This window comes from Molothrus aeneus, chromosome 1 (genome assembly GCF_037042795.1).
Source record: "Molothrus aeneus isolate 106 chromosome 1, BPBGC_Maene_1.0, whole genome shotgun sequence".
Lineage (NCBI taxonomy): Eukaryota > Metazoa > Chordata > Aves > Passeriformes > Icteridae > Molothrus > Molothrus aeneus.
This window is the reverse complement of record NC_089646.1, coordinates 50,676,436-50,700,433: the sequence shown is the minus strand read 5'-3', so window position 1 is coordinate 50,700,433 and position 23,998 is coordinate 50,676,436. Positions and strand designations below refer to the sequence as shown.

At 37.6% G+C, this 23,998-nt stretch overlaps 1 protein-coding gene across 1 annotated transcript in view; it reads left to right on the top strand.

The window, feature by feature from the left end:
• The window catches only part of CNTNAP2 (contactin associated protein 2), a 1,033,176-nt gene that overhangs the window by 681,483 nt on the left and 327,695 nt on the right, over window positions 1-23,998 (top strand). The window contains exon 12 of the mRNA XM_066557113.1: window positions 13,478-13,597. Coding sequence (XP_066413210.1) covers window positions 13,478-13,597 — 120 coding nt within the window. The remainder of the gene's footprint in view (window positions 1-13,477; window positions 13,598-23,998) is intronic.

Genomic DNA, 23,998 nt, shown 5'->3' with positions numbered 1-23,998 from the left:
GATGCAACCAGGCAAGCATACTTACCACACCAGTATTTATACTTACCCCTCTTTTTATTCTGGACCTTTTTCCCTCTCCAAAATGTGTAGCCCTCTGCTTTTTCCTGCCTTTAGTTCCATCCCTAAACACCCTATAAGTCTTGTGTAATCCTGAGCTATGTTTTCCATGCATCCCATGATGCATGGCAGAAACTCTTGGTCACCTCCCAAGGCAGAAACTCCCTTGGTCTGAAAGGTTTTGGGGGGAGCTGCTATCAGTGGTTCATGGTGATCGGCTCCATGCTCACACACTGCAGCTGAGGCTGTGCTGTGACAGCCCCAGACATGATTTTTGTTACTTGTGTGCATCTTTGATTTGAGTCAGATGGGTTTGAATGGTTTGATGGCTCCTGTGGTGGGCCTGGGAGCATCCTGGCAGGGTATTATTCTGGCTTCTGCTCTGCCATTTGTTCTCTGAACTCCTCTGTAGGTGTGCAGATGGGTATTTTTTCTCAGAACCTGACACTTTCTCTGTATTCTCATCCCCTCAGTAAATAGTCTAAATTAATACTCTAGTGCTGCAATTGAAACAGATACTGACAAAGTAGAGCATGTGCCAACCAGGGCAGCCCCCAAGGTACCCATCTAACATCTTACTAATCTCACAGCTCATCCATTATGTGAAAAAGATGTAAAAGTGATTTCTAGGAAGTTGCCAGGACACAGTCATTCCCATTTGAAAGCATCGAAGGGAAAGAATGAAAAAAGGGGGATGTGGAGCAGATGTTTCTTCTGATATTTTTATTTTTATGTCAGTTAAAAATGTTGAATTCTGTTGGCACTGGAGGTTGCTTAATGATTAATGGAAATGACAAACATGATGTATTCCCTCTAAATTGGTGTCATGTGGATAGAGGACATTTTGATTGAGATAATGTAAATGCTGATGTGAGGATTTGTTTTCACAATGTTATAGTTATTTTTTGTTCATTGAAATAGATGCTTAGGTCCTCTGGAAAACCCACTATTTGGTTAGGTATCTGTCAGTTTGTGCATAGCAGTGGTTTTGTGAGCAAAACCACTGTTCCGTGGTTTAGTGTTTGGGTTTTCTCAAACATAATCTTTTAATTTGAGATTTTTAAGAAATTTTATTTAACCAGTTGTTGGTTTGTTTCGGATTTTTTCCCAATAACTTGTAGTTTCCCTCAAGTATGTCTTGTATTCAGTAAATACAACCAAGAAAGGTACCATAATTTCCTTCACAGGATTGCTGGTTATAAGAAGGTTGGATGCAAAAACATTTAGGGATCTGGGGTGGGGAAAAGGAAGAAAAGGGACAGGAAATGGTGACACTTGCAACTGTTGAGGCTGGTAAAAATAAAACTGGATTACAGTCCTATAAATGAACCTGCAGGTAATGGATTTTGGGAACGTTAGTATTTGTGAACAAACAAAAACTGACACTACAGTCTCTTTGAAAGCTCGGTGATGAAAGCTCCATGTTCATCTGAGCATTATTTAATGTTGATTAGGATGTTCAGGTCTGAAGAGAGATCAAATGCTCTGATATCCATGGCAGGAAAGAACCAGTGTATACTTAGTGAGGGAGAATACTTTGGTTTATTCTGGGTCTTTGCAATTCGTAGCCACCTACAGATAGCTTGTGTTAAAATAAGGTTCCGGATAATCTGTATCTTTGACCTGACTTTACTGGAGTTATCACCCCTGCTTTGGCCCTGCTATAATTTGCTGAGGTTTTCTCTTGTCTATCTCTGTTCACTGTAGAGAGTAACCAAGGATTTGTATTACACAGATGAAAAATTGTAAAGCCAAGGTTTGGCCCTTGTCTCTTCCCCTTTCCATTACCCTCACAATACAAAGTAAATGAGAACTGGAGCAGAACTCATACTTTTTCTTTAAGGGTATGGTTTTTTCAAAATTTCTTTTTATACCCACCTTGAAGTTTTTTGCATGGAAGACAGGGTTAGGAGGAAGAAGGGAACAAGAATGTATTGGCAGTGTTCCTGTTACCTCCCAGCTGGAGAAGACTCAATCGACCTCCAGGCAGCTCTGAAGCTTTCTGTGGCTGGGCCCAATGTGAGATCAACATGGTGAATATCTGAGTGTAATGAATATCTGAGTTTCTCTGACATCCTTCCCTCTCAGATGCAGGGCCCAGGAATGAAGTACAGCTACACAAATGTGCAACACTATCTAGACTTAAAATGAAACTGTGCCATTTCTATTCTGAACAGTGCTTTGTTCAGTCCCAAAACCCATGCTTGGTTTTTATTTTTGGGTTGTGTTTTGTTGTTTTTTTTGATTGGCTGGGTTTTTTGTGTTTGTGTATCCTTGGATGACTTCATTCACAAAAGTACCTTGTTAAAAATTGGTGTCTAATTATACTTTCTTGTAATGTCTGTAGGCTGACACGGTTACAAAGATGCTAATTGTCTAATCTATGGCTTGTAATTTAAAATCACTGCTAAATTTGTTTAAAAATCCATTTTGGTTCAGCCATTTGTATTTAAATTAATTTCTCTCTTCCTCCCCTCTCCCAGCCCAAAGGAAAGAACAAAGATGAGAAACAGAAGCACCTCTCATTTTGCCATTAATGTGTTGGCTTTTTCTGTATTTGTAGCCAATTCCTGGGTTAAGCTACTGTGTAGTGGCTCAAATTGCAGTTTTCACCCCTATAGCAGTAATTTTCCCTATTATCCCAGTGGCAAATAATCTTGTGCTCTTTCTCACTCTGATGGCAAAGCCTCTATTTTGTTCCCTTTTTTACCACAATGGTAATTGTCATGTTTATCACTGACATAACTGAGCCTAGAGTAAACTTTACACAAAATCTGCAAGTTTCCACATATCTTATTTTAATTTTTACTGCTTTTAATTTCATTTCTGTTTCTATGGGGCATATTTAGATATTGTGCTAGTGGTGAGAACACTTTATGTGTTCATTAGGTCACAGCTGAAGGCAGAGGGAGCGTGTGAGGAAGATACAGAAGCTTTTAGAAAGCTGAAGCTTAGATCAACGGCAGTGTGAAGAAGGTTTATGCTCAGTCACGAAGGAGCTTTTCTTTTGGAAAGTTTTAGTGGTATGAGAGCCAGTGCAGCCATGGACAGAAATGAATGAACTAACCCAGATAAAAAACACTAAAATTGCCTCTGTTGGTTTACCTTCCCTATTAAATAAAAAAAAAAAAAAGCCAAAAAACCAAAACTGTGCTATCTATATAATATTTTTTAATTCTATGGTTTATTTCTAGGATTCGTGTGTATATAATACTATATGTACTCTATTCTGTAAATATGCAAAATATAAGAATGTTTTTCCTTTGGGAAGCTATTTTAGGGATTTTGAGTTGCAAAGCTACTGAGCATTGGGAAGGCTTATGCTTGGGGGGATTAAACAATTGTAGAAGCAATGGTTGAGGAAAACTGCTGACTTGTGTTTCATTTTTTTAATTCAGTTTTGTAGAAGTGATGGTTATTGATGGCTGATTTGCCTTGGAGTTCATTGCTTAAGATTCTGTGAATAAATAAAACCTCATTCAGGCTTGATTTAACAGAAGTAAAAATTATAGAATGTGCAAATTAATCTGGCTGTGCTGGCTGTTTTCCATTTTCATATGCTAAGCTTCATGAAAAAAATGGAGAATCCAGAGAAGAGAGAAAATCATATAGAACCCAGAAAATGCAACCAGTGATGAAAATGAACAAACTTGGCCATTGTAATGTAGAGAAAAGATTTGTGTCTGCAAATAGACAAAAGATGGTTGCAAGGAGGAGTGCAGTAACTTATCCTCAAAATTCATTGTGAATAAAAAGAGAAATGATAAGTTTAAGTTGCAGCAGAACAGTCCCACAGCGTAGAGAGTTGAACAAATGCTGAAGGGATGGTGCAGGTCTAGGCTATCTTGATGTGTCAAGGAATTTACATCATTTTAAACCAGACTGTGTCAGGAATGATACATGGATGCAATTGAAATTTTTTTGGGCGGTGGGTTAGATTATCTTTGAGGTTCACCATAGCCATGTGATTCTGTTGTTGTACTAATTATGACCACAAAATGATTCTGTTTTTTATCTCAGCACTTACTTCTTCAAATATATTTTGAGAAATTGAACTACCCTTTCCAGGAATAATCTTGTAGAATGATGGAGTATTTATTTAATGGGATTGTTAGGGGTAACAGAATTGAAGTCTTGGGCTTTAGATTAACTTTGTGTATGAACTGTCTTGAGTAAAATAGTTGTGTGGTGTGGAAAAGACTTTTGCTAATATCATGTGATGACAGTGAAAGCATGAAGCTTTGGGTTCTTAGAATTCATGTTCTTGCCTTAGCAAGCTGTGAGAGTAAACCAAGGGCCCCTAAAATGATGGTAATCCAGAAAAAATAAATCCCAGTTTCACTGGGAAGGTATTGAAAGATGCCACGGGTTGTTTTGTTTGTACTTCTGGGACTGCAGTAGCTCAGTTCAGCTTCTGGCTGAGGAGGCAACCGAGTCATGGATGAAAAATAGTGTTTGCTCTGAGTTTTGCTACAACTGAAAAATCAGTGGCGAAAGCATGGGCCATGTCATACACATCTGCAATTTGGTAGACTTGTTCATGATACCTTCTAATTTTCTCCAAGTCTCTTATATACAGTGAAACTTAGCAATTGCCTAATGACACTTATTTGTCATGAAAATTGCATTTTTTTGCTGAGTGCTGTTCATGTATAGCAACATTTATTTAAGAACAGAGTAAATTAGTTTTCTTGCAGATGCAACATGACCACACAAATTGTAAGTATTACACTCAGGGCTTTAGAGGTTTTAGTTTATTCAAATTTTCAGTTATGCATGAAGTCAAGAAAGGCAGGTTTTCTGTTTTCCACTGTCTTTAATAATGAGGTGATATTGCAAGGGCATGTCACATTTTGACTTCTTTCTTAATCCCTGTTTTTTAACCTGGAAAGTCATTTGATTGTAACTGAATGAACTGTAACTGCATCTAGAGTAGTTGTATTTCTTCCAAAAGAAATTTCTGGAGTTCCCTTAGGCATCACAGTAGATCCATTTAAGATGTAAAAATTAATCTTTTTATGTCCACACCATATTTAGGATGTGCATAAACCTGCAGCTCATTGAGAAGTTAAGTTTCCCTCCTGCACATGAACTTCGCTGCAGTTGCTGATGCATCCAGGTGTAGTTTCCAAGTGCTCACAAACTGGGCACAAAAATTCAGTATTGCAGCCAGCTGGGTGTGCTTGCCTATTCCTACTGCTCTGGCCTGTCCAGGTGAGCTTGCTGTGAGCAGCCACAGCTGCTTCCTGCACTGTGAGGGCCAGCAGCCTTGAAGGTCTTATGGCTTTTTCCTGTTAGAGCCATATATTTTGCTGAAAATGCTGCTTCCTGTGCTTTTCCTCATCAAGGTAACCTAATTTTACAGTGGCATTCTAGCTGCATATCTATCTGATATTTAGTGTGTGGCTTGTGGTGACACACCTTCTGGTCATGCAGAACTTGCTCTCTCTAAGAGTCCATCATAAATTTAATGTGAGGAACTACTGTTGGGTTTGCAAGACAAATTTTTATTCTAGTTAGGATTTTGTCTTTGTATCACTGCCACCTTTTATTTTGAGGATAGTGTTATTTTACCAAATATTTTCAAGATACTTTTTAGCCAAGAAAGACTTTTTAAAGGGGTCTTTGGCAGTATGCAGAAAGCAAACCAGGTGTTTCATTACCATTTTTTTTTGCATTAATATTATTGTGTAATAAGTAGAAATGACAAGAAAAGAATCCTAAAACAGAGGTCTTGGTTACCTTAGAACCCTCTCTGTGCAGGATGAGATTGTTTTAGGTATTTTTAATGTTTTGGAACTCTTTTTTTTTTTCCCATGAGTGTGCATACATACACTTAAAATGATAAATAAAAGTGTATTCAAATAACTCAAAGACTTGTAGATACATATGCTCTTCTATATCAGAGTGGTGATGGTTTCTTCCTTAGCTTTCATTTCCTCTTTTCGTCACTGTTTGACTAAGAGGTTTTTTGGATGCGGGTAGTGGGTGATTGTCTTTGGGTTTTGATTTGTGATTAATTTTTTACTTCAGCTGAAGGGGTTGTGAGCTTCTGTAAACTGGCAGCCTAAAAAGGTGGAGATGGCAAAGCCAGGAATGTTCAGCAGAAGTTTGAACCACGTTTTCTTTTCCAATAGCAAATGAACAGGGGCACTCCTAATGTTTGAGAACCTGGTAAACACTACATCAGAAAATATTTCATCTCAAAGTCATATCTGAGAAGATGACTTCTCACAGTGTAAGATATAAAAGTCAATAGTTGTTCACACTTATTTTTGTCTGACTATAACAGTACATATGCTTATTTTTAGTTAACTATAACTGGAGAAAGAATTTAAAACTTCTATTTTACTTTTCCTGTTCTTTAGACATTATAATGTTGATTTCCAAACCACAGCGTTTTTATATCCAGACTTGAATAAACTGCCAGACATAAGGCCTGGTGCCTATCATTGCAGACATTGTCCTACAGAATAGCAAGAACATTGAAGCAGTGTTGCATCATGTTGACTTTTTGTGGAGCTTTTTAAAAAATGTTAATATACTTGAGGTAGTACAGCAACCCAGCAGCTATGTGTCAGAATACAGAAGGATATTTTTCTTTCATATACATCTTGTTTTGACTGTGATGAAATATCTAGTTCTTTTAACTTACCTTAAAGGAATTGTAAGACATAATTTCTCCAAGACATAGAATTGCAATGTGTAAAGGGTGAGTATAGGTTTAACACAGAGAGAAAATTCTGCTGACAGAGCGGGAACTTACAGTGTAAATGTATTGATATATAAAAATTTATTTTTTAACACTTTCCATTTCCCAGTTATCTTCTGAATATATGTTGTAATAAGACAACAAATCTTATTTTATTCTTTTAAAATAAATTTCAGGTATTACATTTCAGTGTGCAGCTATTTTTTTGGGTAATCTTGGAGTTTTTTTCCCCCTGCATTGTATGTTTGTGCTTTTAGGGCTCAAGAGTTGAAACCAGTTTGAGTTAAATAAACCCAAGCACCTCACAGTCTATTTAGCTTTTAGTATTTTTCCAAGAATTTGAAAGTGCTGGAGAGACATAGCTGGACTTTGTGGATCTGATGCATTGCCTGTTTTTGTCACTTTTGCTGTCATTTAATTCCATCCATTTTTCTGTATCTACACCTTTGCTATGTTCCTGTAAAGCTGAGATTTACTCCTATATTAGCAGGTGTTTAAAGGAATGTATTCCCTGCAGCAACTACATTCACTGTCAGAAACAAAACATATTGCAACACATTCATTGAGCCACATACTGCAGACTGTCATGCCAGGTAATCTATTTATAATAAGCTTTGCACTTATAAAAGGAGGCTGTTTGTCAGCCCTAAAATTAAAGCTGCCTTTTCCCAGAGTGATGGAAAAACTGTAGTTCACCAAGGTGCTAATGAAATTTTATGGGAACATCATATAGGGCCACAGAGTTTCTAAATCCTTTTTGTTATTCAGCTGTTCTGCTTTTTGGAGATAGCCAGCAGCTGTGCCACCTGTGCAGGATGACTATCCCTTGATTTTTACAGCAGTCAGAAAGTAAAACAGGAGTGAGAACATCTGCTTCCCTCTATCACTTAAGAGCCACTGAAATCTAAGAGGTGTCGATTCTTTCCAACTTCTGACTTACATTCTCGAGCTGGAAAAAACTATTCTGTGAACTCTTCTTTGAACTATTTTCTTTTCCTCTAATGTTTAAAATAGAGGGTCCTGAAAATGCAGAAATGAGTGTTGACTTCCCCATCCATCACCACATTCTCTTTGGTGTCTAGAACCATGAAGAAAGGCAGGAATGAAAATGCTCTTAAAGTCTGTGCAGCTACAAGGTTTGTTGTTGGTATTTGTTTCACTCTAGGCTGTTCTCCCTTAGCCTAGTTACCTAATCAAGCTTTTCTAAGAAAATATATTTTTCCCCTCGAGCCCATGCTCATTCAAATCCACTGTTGCGAATGTTAGCTTTGTTAATGGTGAACTTCAAAATGCATTCATGGTTGCATTTGTTAGCTAATTTAAATGGCTGGGTTTTCTGTCTGGACCAAGAAGCTTAGAGAAGCTTGATGCTTCACACAGAAAGCAGAAAGATACAGAGTTGTTTTTTGTTTTTGTTTTTTCTTTTAATTATGTTTATGATTTTAAAACTTCATGTTGGAACATGGAAAGCCCTTTCAAATTTTATCATGAAATGGATTTGGTGGTCTCAGTTTGATCTGTATTATTCAGGAGATTAAACTTTAAAAAGGCTATTGCATTTTCTGGTGGTCTTCTCTTTCTAGTTGTGGTTCTTTTTGTTCATACTTTTTTCCTCATTCTAAGAGCTTCTATCACTGTTCTGACCAGGTTGTCACCTCTTGCAGCTTGTAGACAATTTTTGATGCAATGTGAAAGCATGTAAAGAGTGAAGAAGCTGTTTGTAGGGAGAGGTTTTTTTCCCTATTCTCCTCAGAAAGAATGGAAGTGACCTTTGAGAAACCCTAACAAACTGACAGCTGGATTTATTATGCTAGAAATAGCTTTTCTGGACACCAGGGTGCATGTCAGTTTTTACATTCAGCTTGGAATATTTTGAGGTTTAATGCTATTCTGAAGTCCCTTAAGAACTACATATGTTGTGTATTTGGACCAGGTACCAAGATAGCAAATATATGTTTTTGGCATTTCACTTCTACTGGCTTGAAAAGCAAAAATCTGTTACCCTTGTGTCCTCAGTTCTCCCACATTTTTGTTTGTTTATTTTTTCTTTCCTATCTTCCAGATGGAATCAGCACTACAAAGCCCTTCCCTCTCTCCCTCTACCTCCTCTGTATGTGGATATATGCAACCATTTCTCCTAATTCGCATGTGAACCATGTAAACTTTATATCCAAATCTTGCATTTTGCTTCCTTGTCTTTTCTTAGCTCAGTTAGGTCTTTTGCTTTTTTATTGTCACCTTTAGCAGTTTTCTCATTAAAGCAGTTTTGATTCTGCCATGGTCTCTTCCTTGTACTCTGCGTTCATTTTCTTCTCTGTTTTAGCATGCTTGGGTGACTTCTAAAACAGCATTCCTTCAATGTTCATCCTTTCATCTACTCTAGGTTTTCTTTGGGTTTCCTAATTTCTATTTTCACCTGCTCTCTGCCTTACACACTACTGATCTTTTTGTGTAACATTTACAAAAGCAAGTAGTGGCTGATAAAATGATCCTGTGCTGTCTTCCTTTCTATGTCATCATCCACTTCAACATCTTGGTATCATGTCTTACTTTCCTCTGCCTCAGAGTTGCCTTCTGCCTGATGCTTGCTGCTATTGTTCTTTTCCTTATTCTTTTTTCTTTTCAAGTGGCTACCCTTTGCCATCCAAATTCAACAATATCTCTTTCTGTCATCAATTGTCTTCATACACTGGAACGTAACTGCTGTTTCCTATTGCACCTTTAATTATTGGTTATTTTGTCAGTATGTGAAATTCACTTGTCCCTTCACTTTGTTCCTATGTGCCTGTGAAGTGATTTTTGTTACTGCTCACTGCACTGGTGCCTACCTTTACATTTTTATTGATCCCCATTTTAAAGATCTTTATGCATCTACATGAATGGCCTCAAGTTGTGCCAGAGGGGTTCAGAGTCACAGAAAGGGTTGTAAAGCATTGGAACATACTGCCAGGGAAGTGGTGAAGTCATCGTCCTTAGAACTCTTCAACAAAGCCTGTAGATTCAGCACTTTGAGGACATGCTTTAGTAGTGAACATGGTGGTGGTGATAGGTTGATGGCTGGACAAGATGATCTTAAAGGCCTTTTCCAACCTTAATTTTAGGATTCTATACCTATACATAGCACCTCCCAGAAAACTATCCCACACTCATAAAACATTTCACAAGTTGAATTTGTTTAAAATATCCCATTCTTTTGCCTTCATTTGAAGAACATTTTAATTTTTATTAATGTTCAATATAACGTTGAAGTTTAACAAAGCTGACTTATTAAAAAACAGCCTTTTCTGTGCTATAAAACTAATACCTACATACCACTTTCTATTTCTACCATTCTAGAACAGAAAGAAGGGTGCTGTATCTAAACCCCTGATTTTCTATTAAAAAAAGTTGACTTCCATATAACACGCTTTAATGTTGTTTTCTGACTTGTAGCAGTATCTCTTTACAAAAATTACCCTGCGTTCTAAAAGGCAGCAAACTTGGATAAAAATGTCATATGGCCTTACATAAAGGTCTGGTTACTACAGAGAACAGAGACAAAGCTCCCCTGATTTTCTGAAAGAGTTTAGAAAATGAAAACACAAAAACTTCATTAAGATCACAAACAATATTTCTTATTGTGGTGGTTTGACAGGAAATGTGTTTTTTGGGATGCTGTGTTTTTGGCCAATGGATATTCAGACTTTAATATTGGCATTTAACCTGGCCATTGGGACATGGACACGCCTCTGAGAACACGGGGTTAAAAGCAGAGCTCTCCCCTGGGAGGGTTCTCTTGGGTTTCCGGTGGGAAAGAGTTCGGGTCTCTCCCCCGGCCCAGCTGCTGGCTGGGCAGGGGGAGGGGAAAGCCATGAGGCCGAGAGAGGTAGGCCTGAGCCCCGGGGTGGAAAGGTGGAAGAGAGAGAGAGAGAGAGAGACACCGGGAGCCATCGGGCAGCCCCCCCTGAGAGACACAGAGAGAGAGAGAGAGCCGCTGCCTGAGACTGTAACCTTGAAGCTTGATAAACATGGGCCTGCGCCGGCAGCTGAGACGGAGAAGGGGGGGGAGTGCAGCCGGCCGCTTGTAGGAGCTTTTAACCCCTTTCTGGAGAATGAGAACTTTACAGAACATTGACCTTTCCTAGAAGATAGAGTGGAAGATGAGGAAGAAATGGGCCAGTGTGAGAGAGGTCTGGGCGAGTGAGAGATAGTAGAAGAATAGAGAAGAATCCTAGTATTTGGGAAGAGATGATGGAGTAGCTTTTGCTGGACTCTTTTTGTATAGCCATGGACAGAACCATGTTCCTTGTGATACAGAGACTGCATTCTAGGGGGAGGCAATGGCCTCAGAACCAAGAGGGTTCAGTGTTGATGCCCCTCGGCCCCAGGGGGTGAAAATATGGGGGGGACAGGTGTCCCAAAAGAGAGATTGTTTGTGATACAGAGACTGCTCAGTGTTGATGCCCCTCGGCCCCAGGAGGTGAAAAAATATGGGGGGGGCAGGTGTCCCAAAAGAGAGATTGTGGGGACAGGTGTCCCAAAAGAGAGACTGTGCCTTTTTTGGATCGGGACAGAGCATCCTTAAAAGACAACCCTAGAAGCAGTTCTGGTCTGTGTTCAGTGGTGAGAGCACTGGACATGAAAAGGAAGAGGTCACGACGGCAGATGTTCTCCAGGCAGTGCCACGAGTGACACAGAAACACACGAAGCTTCAGCTGTGTTTCCAGGGGAAGCCCATGGTACAAGAAGGACTCCTCTCCTCTTGATGAACTGAAGATTGATTGTCTAAAAGGTGGTGCTGGACCGAGAGTTGGTAATTTGAGGAACCAAATGTATTGTGTTAGAAATTTGGTGGGGGGAGGAAGAAATGCACTTGTGAAGTTTTCATTTTCCCTGTGTGTGTGTTCCTTTTTATTTGTAGTTGTAGAGTAGTTAATAAAGTTCTGGTTCTTTTTCCCTAAGTAGGAGCCTGCTTTGCTTATTCCTAGTCACATCTCACAGCAGAAACCAGGGAGAAGGTATCTTCATGGGGGCACTGGCATTGTGCCAGTGTCAAACCATGACACTTATCTTCTTGACTTGACATGGAGTGCATCCATTAAAATTTGCCTGTTGGTATCACAACAATTATACATTGATGGAGTTAGTATTTTATGACATTTTTTAGATAGTGTGTAGAAAGTGAGGGAAACAATTCTGAACAAAATAGGTTATGAATTTCTTATGAATTCTGCATGAAGTGCCTGAAAACAGACACAGAGTCTCCTTGATAATGGAAGAATATGTTGACCTTTGTTTGTGGAGAAAGGGGAAATGGCATGTAATGTCTTAAAATTTAATTAAAGTGTCATCTACTTGTATTAAATTTACTTTATATCCTCTAATGAGAACATAAAACTTTCCAGAAATGTCCTCCTCTTGTAGCATCACAAGGAAACTGTAGATAGATAACAGCAGTTAGCCTTGCATTCATGCCACATCAACATTTGTTTTTTGGGTTTTTTTTTGACTCCATTTCCCTTCCCATGTCTTGATATTTGGTTAGAGGCCTTTAAATGTGCATGTGTGATCAGTCACTCATCAATCATAAGAGCCCAGCAAAACAGCTCATCCTTATGGACATTTGAAATAAAGCCAGTCCTAGCAAAGAGATTGCTTGCAAGAATTGCCAACAAATTAGATGAATTTTTAGAGTGGATATGAAGTCTGGTTAAACAAACATTTCATTTCTTTTAGCAGCTGATTGATTGATTCCAAACAAAAAAGCTGTGCCATCTGGTCCTGAAAAACAAAGCAGCATTACGCATTCATTTTTAAAGAATTGTATAGGAAAATATCTATGTAATTCAACTTTTTATGCATATATACACACACAACAATTTCTATAAATTATCAGGGTTTTTATACTTTGCATAATAGTATTTCTTCATATTTAATGCACATAACTTTGTAAACCTATACATTTGTAAGAAAATATGTGAATTACCAGAAAAAGTTCTATCTACAATGCTTTTTTATTATGTCTGAGCTATTCATCATACATTTTGACAAACAATTTATTACTTGAAGTAGAAAGCAGTATTCAAAGAAAAACTGGAACAAACCTGTCTGCTATATCAGTTCAAGTTATTCCAGCAAATACTGTGACATTGCTGGGCCAGAGAATTAGTTCTGTATATATGTAATAGAGTAACTGCAGAGCTGTGCAGAGACAGATATTGCAGGTAGGGAGAAATTTCACAATTTTGAAACTCAGTGTTATTCTGATTTGCAATAAAACATGAACAATTAAAAAATTTACAGGGAGAAAACTCATAAGCTCTTTTAGTATCTCTTGGAAAAAAGCTTAAAGGTAAAAGTATGTTGTATCAATAGAAGTAATTGAATCTTAAATAAGAATATAAACAAAGTTATGAACTATATTGTTAAAAATGGTTTAAATATACTCCTGACCAAGTATTATTTTTCCTCTCTTTCTCTCCAAGTTGTTAGAATTGTCTTCCTATTCTTACTTTTCCTCACATTACACAAGCACAAATTATGTTCTGCAAGCTTTTAATCACTTCTATAATTTTGGAAAGATGCTTTATTTTCTGTGAAGCTCAATGATATTGCTTTAATGTCAGAGATACAATCCTTTGTATATAAACAGGATCCATTAATTTTCCTAAGATTTTTTTTTCCCCTAAGTTAAAACTATTCCTATTGCTCTGTTTTATTTCTTTTCAGCTATTTATGAACTCTCTTGTGAAGCATACAAACACTTGGGCAAAACTTCAAATTACTACTGGATAGATCCAGATGGAAGTGGGGCACTGGGACCTTTGAAAGTTTACTGCAACATGACAGGTAACTGCATTGTATTTACTAATTAAGTTGGTTGAAGGGGGGGGTTTGGTTTTTGGGCCTTTTAAAATGTAGTTAGGAGAGAGAGGCTGTTCATATTTCATATTTCTTGTTAAAAGAAAAATAATTGCTAAGAACTTTTCATCAGGGATCATCAAATCTGAAGTCACTATTCAGGATAGACTGAGCAAGGCAGCAGCTACTCCATTTAATAAGCTTTTTAAATTGCACCTATTAGGCTTAATAGGTCTTCGTATCCTCAGTGTTGCATCATTAAAAAAAAATTTAAAAATACGCACAGAAAAATTTGATGAATATGGCCATTTACCAAAGGTGTTGTATATCAGCCTAGTGGAGTTCAGTAGTATCTGTTGTTCATGGGGTGTTGCAGAAGGCAGCTTACCACCACAGTTAGGGAATAAAAATTAATTACTGAAGAAGCAAAATGTTTAAGTTTTCTAAATTGTCTGTTTTGACTTTTAAACTGTTTTTCTAACACCGGTTAAAATCTGAAGATAATATTTATATAACTAAATTAATTTATTTTGATTTTGTTGCGTGTATTGTCTTATGCTTTTAAGACTAGTTTTGTATTCTCACCAAAAGTATCTCATCTTAGTCATCTGTGTTGCCATGATGAGGCAGGAAAATATGATCATGAAAAACAGGACAATTTTTTGCACTGAGAATATATTATTTCTTTGTTCTGTTAATGCATAGCAGTTGTCTCAGGACTTTTTCTGATATGAAATATTGGATAGCTGATAAAACAAACACGTGCTCTGGCTTTCCCCAAATGTCTGCCTAAAAAGTTAGAATTTCTTTGTTTGCATTGGAAATCTGGTGTATGCCTGAGTCCTCAGGCTCCATCATCAGCAACATGAAGGTGAAGACACTGCCCCATAGGTTGAAACACTGTCTCTGACTTTTTAGATGTAGCAGGTGCTAAAGCTCCCACATGCTTCTGGAGGCAGAAATCTGGACATATCTGGGGCTGTGGGATGGGGGTGTATCCAACTGGAGTGGGAGGGATGGGGAGGGAAGCATGATGCATGAAGCAAACTACAAATCAGGTTGGGGCAGACAGCCTGTTGGAGAACAGAATACCACTGTTCCACGTTGCTATTAATGTCTGCTTTTGTATAATAAATGCATACCTAGAAAGGAGCCTGATCTAAGATCTGGAAGTGCTGTCAGTCCCGTTTGGACTGGAGAGACAGGCCAACCCATCTGTCCCGAGACACAGGTGTAAAGGCACTCTCTCAGATCCTGAGCCATCTAGAGCATTTTAAGTCGTAACTCGAGCACCTTGGACAGCATCAGTAACTAATCAGGCAGGCACTGCAGGAAACAAGGCCAAGAATGCTGTCATTTAAGTGATTTTTGCTATTCAGAACTGTTGTGTTCAGTACTAGCTATAGCTTTTGGGTACTCTTCAAGGGTAGATTTGTAAATTAAAAATATACTGCCCTAGTGGGATTAGGCACAGAAAAGTACACTCATCCAGTACTGCAGCATTGCTCGTTCATGTTAAATATAAAAATAAAACAGAAGGTCCTAGCGGCTTCTTCAACCCCCGGAAAAAAAGAAGTAAAATAAATAATTTCATTTTACTTACGTTTCTCATCTACAGAACAATTTCAGAATATATAAATGTGACCTTTTCCTAACCAGTGCAAGGAGATCATGAACGTTAGGATACATGATTTAACATGTATTACATGTTTTACATGTATTTACATTCACTTGGCTATGAAGCATGCTGTGGAAAAATGCAGTTTTCTGTTTAACTGGATCACTCTCATCAGCAGCTCTTTGCTACAAGAAAAAGGCAATTTGCACTAATATCCATATAAACATTGCAGTTTTGAAAAAAAAAACCAAAACCTAAACCAAATATTTCTGTGGGAACTCAACACATTGCTCCGGATGTCCAGAGTTGCCGAGAGAACCCTTGGGGGTCTCAGAAATCCTGGAATGTTGCCAAGAGTGCTTGGTGGCTTGATTTTGATCCATCCACAGAAGTGACAGCAGTTTGAGGACATGAGAATCACTTTAGAGTGAAGGGTGTAACAGGGACACATTTATAGGGTGAAATATAAACTTTAAGGTTTTTGGTACAGGGGGGTTATGGAGACAAGATGGAGGGATCAGGGCGTGTCTCATCATTCTTCTTTCTTCTTCTTGTCTTCCATCTTCTGTGGTGATGTTGGCACTTGGGGATTGGTTCATGGTGAAGGTGTACTTGCCAACATGGGTGAAAAGTATTGGAAAATAAAGGTAAATATCATGTATGTAGATTTTAGTATAAAAAGACATGACCGCCCCGTGGGTGGTCAGAGTGCCCTTGGCTGCCTTGCAGATCAGACCTCTGTTGGGCAGACAGAAAATTTTGTAGATAAGAAACAATAAACAACCTGAAGATCGAAAAGCTGAAGAGTCCAGACTCGTCCTTTGAAACGCGTGCCACCCAAGAACCACCCTACCCGTGTCCGGGCAGAGACAGAGAGCCGAACCCAACATATTTCTTTGTTACAATGCAAATGACTGCAAGAGATATGTGAAAATTGATGGGAAGTAATTTTAATCTGTGCTTCTAAAACTGATCGTTGTTCCCAGCAGAGTAAAGCTCATCACCTCTGTACATACTGTGTAGTGCCTATACACTGCAGATGCCACAGTTTTTGTTTTCTTTTGATTAGTGGTCATCTGAGGCACTAAGACTGGAGGGCCAAGAGCTACAATTTTAGCACAACTTCCTAAATCTTTTTCTGAATCTATATAGGGTATTATCAGTGGCACACATACCTAGTGTAGGGAAGGAGATTATATGAGTACTTTGCTTCATCAGTAACACAGTTCTACAGAACTCTGTAGCAATTATACATATCTTGTCATATAACAGAAAGCACTAAAGTATGTGAGAATCAGAGCAGGATTTTCAAAACCAATTAGTATCCAGCTTGTACAGGTATATGGTATTGCTAGAGCTACAGTTGAAAAAAGTTTAAACTAGCTGAATTACAATTAAATATTTTTTGTGAACATAAAGCTAAGTAACCTACAAATTTAGCTATACTGATTGGTACGTGGAGTATACTACATGAATAAAATTAATATGGCAAGGTAGTGATATTTTGTTTTGATAGAGATTCTTAACTATATTTTCCTCTCTAGTCTGAGAGTCAAATCTAAACGTTCCTATTCTTCCACAATATAAAACAAACATCTCTATATTAAATTACTACGCAAGATACTAATGCACATTTTAAATTCACCTTCTTTCATTCAGATGAAACTAGGAAGTAGAGAACATCTTAATGACTAAAAATGTGAAGTGCAACTTTCTTGTTCCATTCCTTGACAAAGCAAGTCAACAAAGTTGGCAAAGTGAATATCAATCTTTGCGAAGCAAGGTGGTTTAACAGCTATGTACTACTTTCACAATTACTGTAGTATAGTTTTACTAGAGCAAAATGTTGGATAATAAGTGTCACTCTCACTTGACTGTAAACCTTCTAGGGCAAGGACAATATCCTGAAAAGCCACTGAAATTGTTTGTTGTGAAATTGTCTTTAGCCCTTTAATATACTATATCACTAATATGGGGACACAAAATTCATAATTTCATCATTATATCAGCATTTCACTTACAGAGGCTATAGTCAGAAAGCAGTACCCAAACGTGACAAACAATATTAAAAAGAAAAAAGAGAGAGAAAATTGTGGTGCAGAAGACAGCTGTCTGGGCATATTTCTGGGTATAATCCATATCCAAATTTAGTGTGTCTTAATTTAGTAAACTGATGAGTGTAGTGACAAGACCCCCCCTGCTTCACAGATGTTGCTGTGGTAACTAAAAATTGTTCTGTTTTCTAAGATGTGCTGGTAATTCAATGGTGCAAAGTTAGAAATACGTAATTGTATTTGCTCCCCACAGCAGTTCGTGGTCTCTACAAATAACCCTATTTTCAAATAACCCTATTTTCAAAGAAATCCCCAAGCTTCTCCTTCCAAGTCTCATGTCCTTATCTTCTCCAAATAAAGGTTGTACTCAGAGCTGTGTTCTGATAGTGAAGAGTAACCAAGCACTTACATTTTATGTCCTCATAGTGAAATGAAGATGTCTGAGATATTACATTCCAACTATTTCTGATGCAATAAAATAGCTTTTTAAAATCTAGGGCATTGCTGTTCATGTTATGCAGTTTTCCAAATAGTTGTCTGTAGGAACTATGTAAATTTTAGGAAGCTTTTTTCCTTTGCCTTTCTTTTTTCTGTTTTTGAAAAACAGTATTGGAAATGCTTTAGAGGTAGAAAGTTGGAATTTTTCAAATTAAATCACTTATGGAAAAAGTATTCCTTGATGCTGTGTTGTGGCACAATGTTTAACCATTAGACTGCTTTTCAGTTTAGCCTCTTTTGTGGCTAAGTTCAACAGGAAACTCTTTCAAAGTTCTTTCAAAACTCTTTCTCTCATCTTACCTTCTTTCAGAGAGGCAGGTCCACAAGGCAAAGTTAGACTCTGTATTCAAACTGTTTTTTTCCAAAGTTGGAGGGTTGCTCTCTCAGTATCCAGTTTGACCTTTCCTGTTTTCTCCTTAATTATCATTAGAGCAGCAGCTGTAGTGGAAAGAATTGCTCTTTTAAGGTATTTGTTAGAATATCTTAATATCCTAATTATTTTTGTGCAAAGTTTGAGTATATTGCAGCTTCGTTCCATGCGCTGTATAATATTGCTGAATCTCTAGGCCTGTTTCCTTTTCCTCTGACAGATTAGTTTTAGTCCCATTGAAAAAGACACAAGAAAGAAATTGGTTACTTCCCATTTTTCATGTTTCTCTTTTTATCTGTTTGTTATGAGGAGGATGGAGAAAAAATGTCAGTTGAGTAAGATTGTTAAGATCTTACTTTGTGTATTTGTCCTGCAAGAATTTTTAGAGTGAGGAATAAGTAGAGGAACAATGCAGAGGAACTATAAGGGCTGATTTATTTATCCTAATGGCTGTGAGGGATGTCTGCAGGAGAGGCAGATTTGCTCTCCTGTAGTTGCTTGAGGCTTTAAGCTGAGGAGAGGAAAATCATACCCTGCTGTTTCTAGTGGTTCATCACTTAGACTACTGATGCAAAGTAGAACAGAAAGGTTTCATAATGTATTTCACCAGAAGATATGTCAGTTAATTTTTTCTATTGGTCCTGAAGTCTTTATGCCTCCATGATGCAGCTTTTATCTCATTTCAGGATCCAAATAGCTACAAGCATAATGGCTCCATTTGAGTGGTACTTAGCCTATCTCCTTTCTCGTACAATTCATTTGCCTCAAGCTGCTCATCTTCAAACAGTTTGAGAAATCATTATGAGTATTCATAGCCTGCCTCATTAAGGTCAAATTGCGAGGTGACTTCTCTATGCACTCTCCTCCTTCCCTTCTCTCTCTTCATTTGTTTTTTAACAGAAGTGGCACATGTGATAATTACTAGAATGACTTTGTGAGCAGACATTAAACAACCACAACTGTTGTATCCTGTGACTTTTCTCTCTTCTCTCTGTAAATAGTGGGTCAATGGAGTGTTTTATACTATGAAATATGTAGAAACATATGGTATGAATATAAGTGTGCCATCACTATATCCTAAATAAAAGTGCCCTAGAAGCAGTAAAGGTTTGATTTTATTGCTCATATCCATATAATCAGTTCTCTCATATGAGAATTCTTACCTGAGAACTGCATTACTGAACTTCCAAGGTACCAGAACTTTTATTCATGCATTTATATATATATATAACAAAATGCTGAGCAATTTAAATCAATAAAGATTTAGGGAAGAAGTTAATATTTTTAGTAGTTAATTAGAATAGAAGGAATTGATACATATTTAAAATGAGTAAACAAAATTTTGTTATTGGGCAATGCTAAGTTGTTTAGGGACAATTATAGAGACCTTACCTAGTGTAATCTCATTGCAGAAAGCTTTCTGTAATAATATTTCAGTCCCTTGCCTAAAATAGAGGAAGAAAAATAGCTTCATTGTCTCAATTCTTACATATGAAATGAAGATTTTATTTCTAACAGCATCTCATACACTTTTCTTTCCATTGTAGAGGGGTTTTGGGAGGCTTTTTTAATAGTCTGTCAGTCATTTTTTCAAGTTAAAATTACATTTGAGAGGTAAAAAGAGGAACAAATATTTGAAATGAATTGGGGCTGTTGTTGCAGGGTGTCCAAGCTTGTTTGCTTGCAGATGAAACAAGAGCAGAAACAAACGTACCAAAAAAAAAAAAAAAGGGAAAAGCATCAATACATTTAGGAATTTAGGACATTGTTTTTCATTGTTTTGGCTTATCAAGCTAGACTCTCTGTAAAAAAGGAAAAGTGAAAAAAAGTCCTGAGAAAGAAGAAAATAATCATTGAAGCATCAGGGCATCATGTCTAGAGGAGCAACTCTGATGTCAGACTTTACTCCTAAGGTGAGTTCATCTTCCAAGCATCAGAGTAAGATAATAGACCCATGAGAAACCTGGAAACAGAGCAGACTATGTTTACGTTTCTCCCTGCCAAGTTGGCTGAAGCATCCTGCATCTCAGCTTTAGTTCATTGATTATATTTTTCATCTTCTCTTATTTACATGGCCTGTCCTTTTTATTTTAGGTTTCATGGGTATGTATTTTCATTTTTAATCAGCTTCTCTTGTTGTTGTTATTTTTAATTTATGTCATGTTTGGCTTTCTTACTCGTTGTGGTACTTTAATGTATCTCAACAAATTTGGCTAGTGTATTTTTCCCCCTTGCTGTGGAACACAGTACTGACTTGCTACAAAAGTGATCATGGTTGTTTTTCCATCTGGACACAACTTTTTTACTCAGCCTCAATCAGTTGACAGACTGATTAAAGCTAATTATTAGCTTTACCTGGACTCATCTTGATCAGAGGCAGCTTGCTGTCTGGGGTCCTTGTGAAATAAATCAGGATGTTTTTCTGTTTGGTGTGTTGGGTGTGCCTCAGGTTATCACTAAAAAGTGATGTTGTTAGGCACCCTTGGGCTTGGAATTTATTTGAGTCTGACTGGTTAAAGCCACTATCTAGATGGCAAGGAATGAGTGAGAGCAGTCTGTTGCTGTGTTCTGTGACAGCATGTCAAGTTTATCATATTGTCAGGCTTTTAAAGATGGAAGAGTAAAGGACTGCATTGAAGAGTAAAAGCCTGGCATTAAGGGTCATGGGATTATGAGGGCTGTTTTTACTTACCTTTTATAATGTTCACGACTTAAACATACACTGCCATAGAAACAGACATGAAGGTTCTAATAATTTCAGGGCTCTTCATAATATAAAATCATCAAATTTGGTAGGGGGGAGGAAAGGTTGTGAATCAATACTTGGTGACTTCATTAAGCAAAAATGGGTAATAACGAAAATGGGATGTCAGGACTTTAGGGTTTGAGTAAATCATGTTAAATTCACATAACCCTAAATAATGTTGGAATATCTCTATATATTTTCTGCAGTCACCTTTGCATGTGTAGAAAGTGAAAAGCTACCCCAGTTTGCAACTGCAGAGAAAATATCTAAACCATATAGCAAAAAATATCATGTGAAGTCTGCCTTCAGGACAAAGTTCTTGATTTGCTCTGTTTCAGAAGAGAACAAGCTTTATCATTGACACTCAAGGTGGCTTCTTAAATCACCAAGTAATGGAAACATTTCTGGCTGTCTGACTATATTCCTGTGATTCTTCCTCTTTTTTTTCTGCCCCACTTCAAACTCTGAGGCATCATATAAGAATATACATGAATAAATGCATGTCATGTCATCATCTTAATGCATTTTAGATGCTCATAGTTGGAGCAAACATTCATATATCAGGCATAAGATGACTAAATGTGTATTTACCTTAAAGCATGAGAAAAAATTGGCTTTTGAGAGTGACACAGAAGACTTAGTTGAAAATAAAGGAGAGTCTTTGTTTTGCTGAATTATTTGGTCTAGGAGAAGCAAAAAATCCTCCTATCATCTGCAGTCAGAAAATATTTCTCATTTGTTGGAAACCAAGCTATCAGAAATTAGAATACAACAATCCTTTTTAGAATTCTGTGCATTTCAGGACCCCACAAGCCTATATTTCAAGAAATACATCCATAACTGGGGGAGCAGAAAAAAGGGATGGTTGGAAATAAAATGATGAGCAGTACTATCTACCTCAAACTGTTACTGTGAATGTTAGAAGCAAATATTTAACTCTGGATTCACTCCCACACACTTGTTCCCTACTGGGGATGTAAGGAACTTAGCACAAGCTGCTTCAGGCCAGTGATATGCTTCAGTTCTCCCTAGAAAATTGCTCCTGTAGAGAATATTATTGAAAGGCCAAACAAAACTTGTGTTTTCTGTGGAACTTTTATTACTGATTTTGGTCAGAAAATTAAGGTCAAGTAAAGGCTAGACAGTTAAATTGCCTCTGAAATAGTGGGAGTTGGTGGTGGTGTTTTGCAAACTTTGATTGTGATGATAATATTTTCTCTGAGTTTTTCTGTTGGTTTGGGGGAGGGGTACAGGTGATGTGATGTTTTTGCATAGTCCCTATATTACTGGGAAAGCTGCTCTGTACTTCTGTGGGCTTTTAGCTGTACTGCCTTAAAGCCTGAAAGGTGTGAGTCACTAACTTCTTGTGGGACTTGTGGTATACAGAAATGCTTTCCCATATGTGCTTCTCCCTTACTGCTTCCTTGTCCTTAATCAACAGTGCAAAGAACATCCTGCAAAGAACATCTTCTCATCAAATCCTATCCAGGGCTGCTTTTTATTGACTGCTACTGATGCCTCAGGTTTTGGCTTTTGATTTTTTGGATTCTGTACTGCTTTAGTGTGTAGTTCTGAGCTTCATATAAGGGGATAGTAAGCTCTCTTCACAGAGGAGGTAGACAAAACCCTTCCTTTTCTAGCTGGGGACCAAGGACAAATGATCCTAAGATCAGACCCAAGAGCATAAACAACAGTGGACTGAAGAGAGAAAAACAAGAAGGATGGGAATTCATAAGTTAAAGCTATGATTGGACAATTAACTCCAATATGCTAATGGACTAAAACTTATAAAAGTGAGAGACCTTGTGACCAACGGAACCATTCATCTTGGGTGTAGCCCTGGCTGGGCTCTTGTGGTGCCCAAGGTGTATCCATTGAGGCCTTTTAATTAATACCTACTTTATTCTTTAACTCCCTCTAGCCTGTGTTATAGGTCAGCCTTCACAGGGTATCACTACTACTGCCTTGTCTAGCTGACTGTGGGACTAGGAAGAACACAGTTTACCTATTCAGAATGTTGTTCCTATTGATAATTTTGCTGAAACTGGAACAACGTAGCTAAATATTCAAAGAGCAGTTTAGTTAAAAGGAAATAGCTAAAATCCCATTCAGATCACAAATGGTATATTAAGTTCACTTATTTCTGAAACAGGTAGATAAGTGATAAAAAAATTACAGGCAATTTCTAGAAGCGGAAAGAGATTCGTTCTACCCTAGAATTTCCAGCCAGCATTCAGGGTGCAGTGTTGCCACCCTGATGTGTAATTTTTTAAATAAATTTGCCTAGAAGGGCAGGTAAACTGAGTGTCACTACTGCTTTTAAAAATTCTCAGGCTTTCTTTTATGCTTAAGACAAGTTATAAAAAGAAATTACTTGGGCAGTGAATAAGCTGCAGAAGATATCCATTTTGATCTGTGCTTGCACATCTAGGGAATGTACTGCTGATGCAATTTCCCCAGGCAGGCAGGAGATTACAGAATGATTCTCCCATGTCTCCCTCCCAGGACTTCCTAATAAGTGAATAGATTATGTAAGAATATGAGTGTACAGTGTTATGAAGTTTTTGTGTGGAGGCTATCTTTGAATGCTCCAAGAAGAACCCAAGATTATTTACACGTTTGCATTTTATCACTTAAAATTAGTCTTACTGCTTTTCTACAGAAGAGAACAAATGCACAGTGACTGTAATGTGAACCTAGAGACAACATTTTTTATCAATTTTGAATATGGGCACTCAGTACACTTTTTAGGGCAGCACCAGAGGTATGCTGTAAACTCCCCTCCACCACTTTCACGTGGTGGGAAAAAGAATGAAAGGGAATAGCAACGAGGGCAAAAATTACTTAAATCTGATATCATCTGGAAACTGGCCTTTTCTTTTTTAGCTTCAAGGTCACAGAAAGTAGCACTTCCTCTGAAAATATGGTAGTCAATCAGAAAATATTATGAAGAGACCACTTAGATCCATTAAAACCAATGCGGAATTTTCCTGGAAGAGACAGATTTGTTTGCAACCTACAAGGAATAAATAAACAGGATACAAATCAAGAACAAACTAATGCCAGAATTCCATATGGTTTAGTGAGAAGAGTCCAACCAACA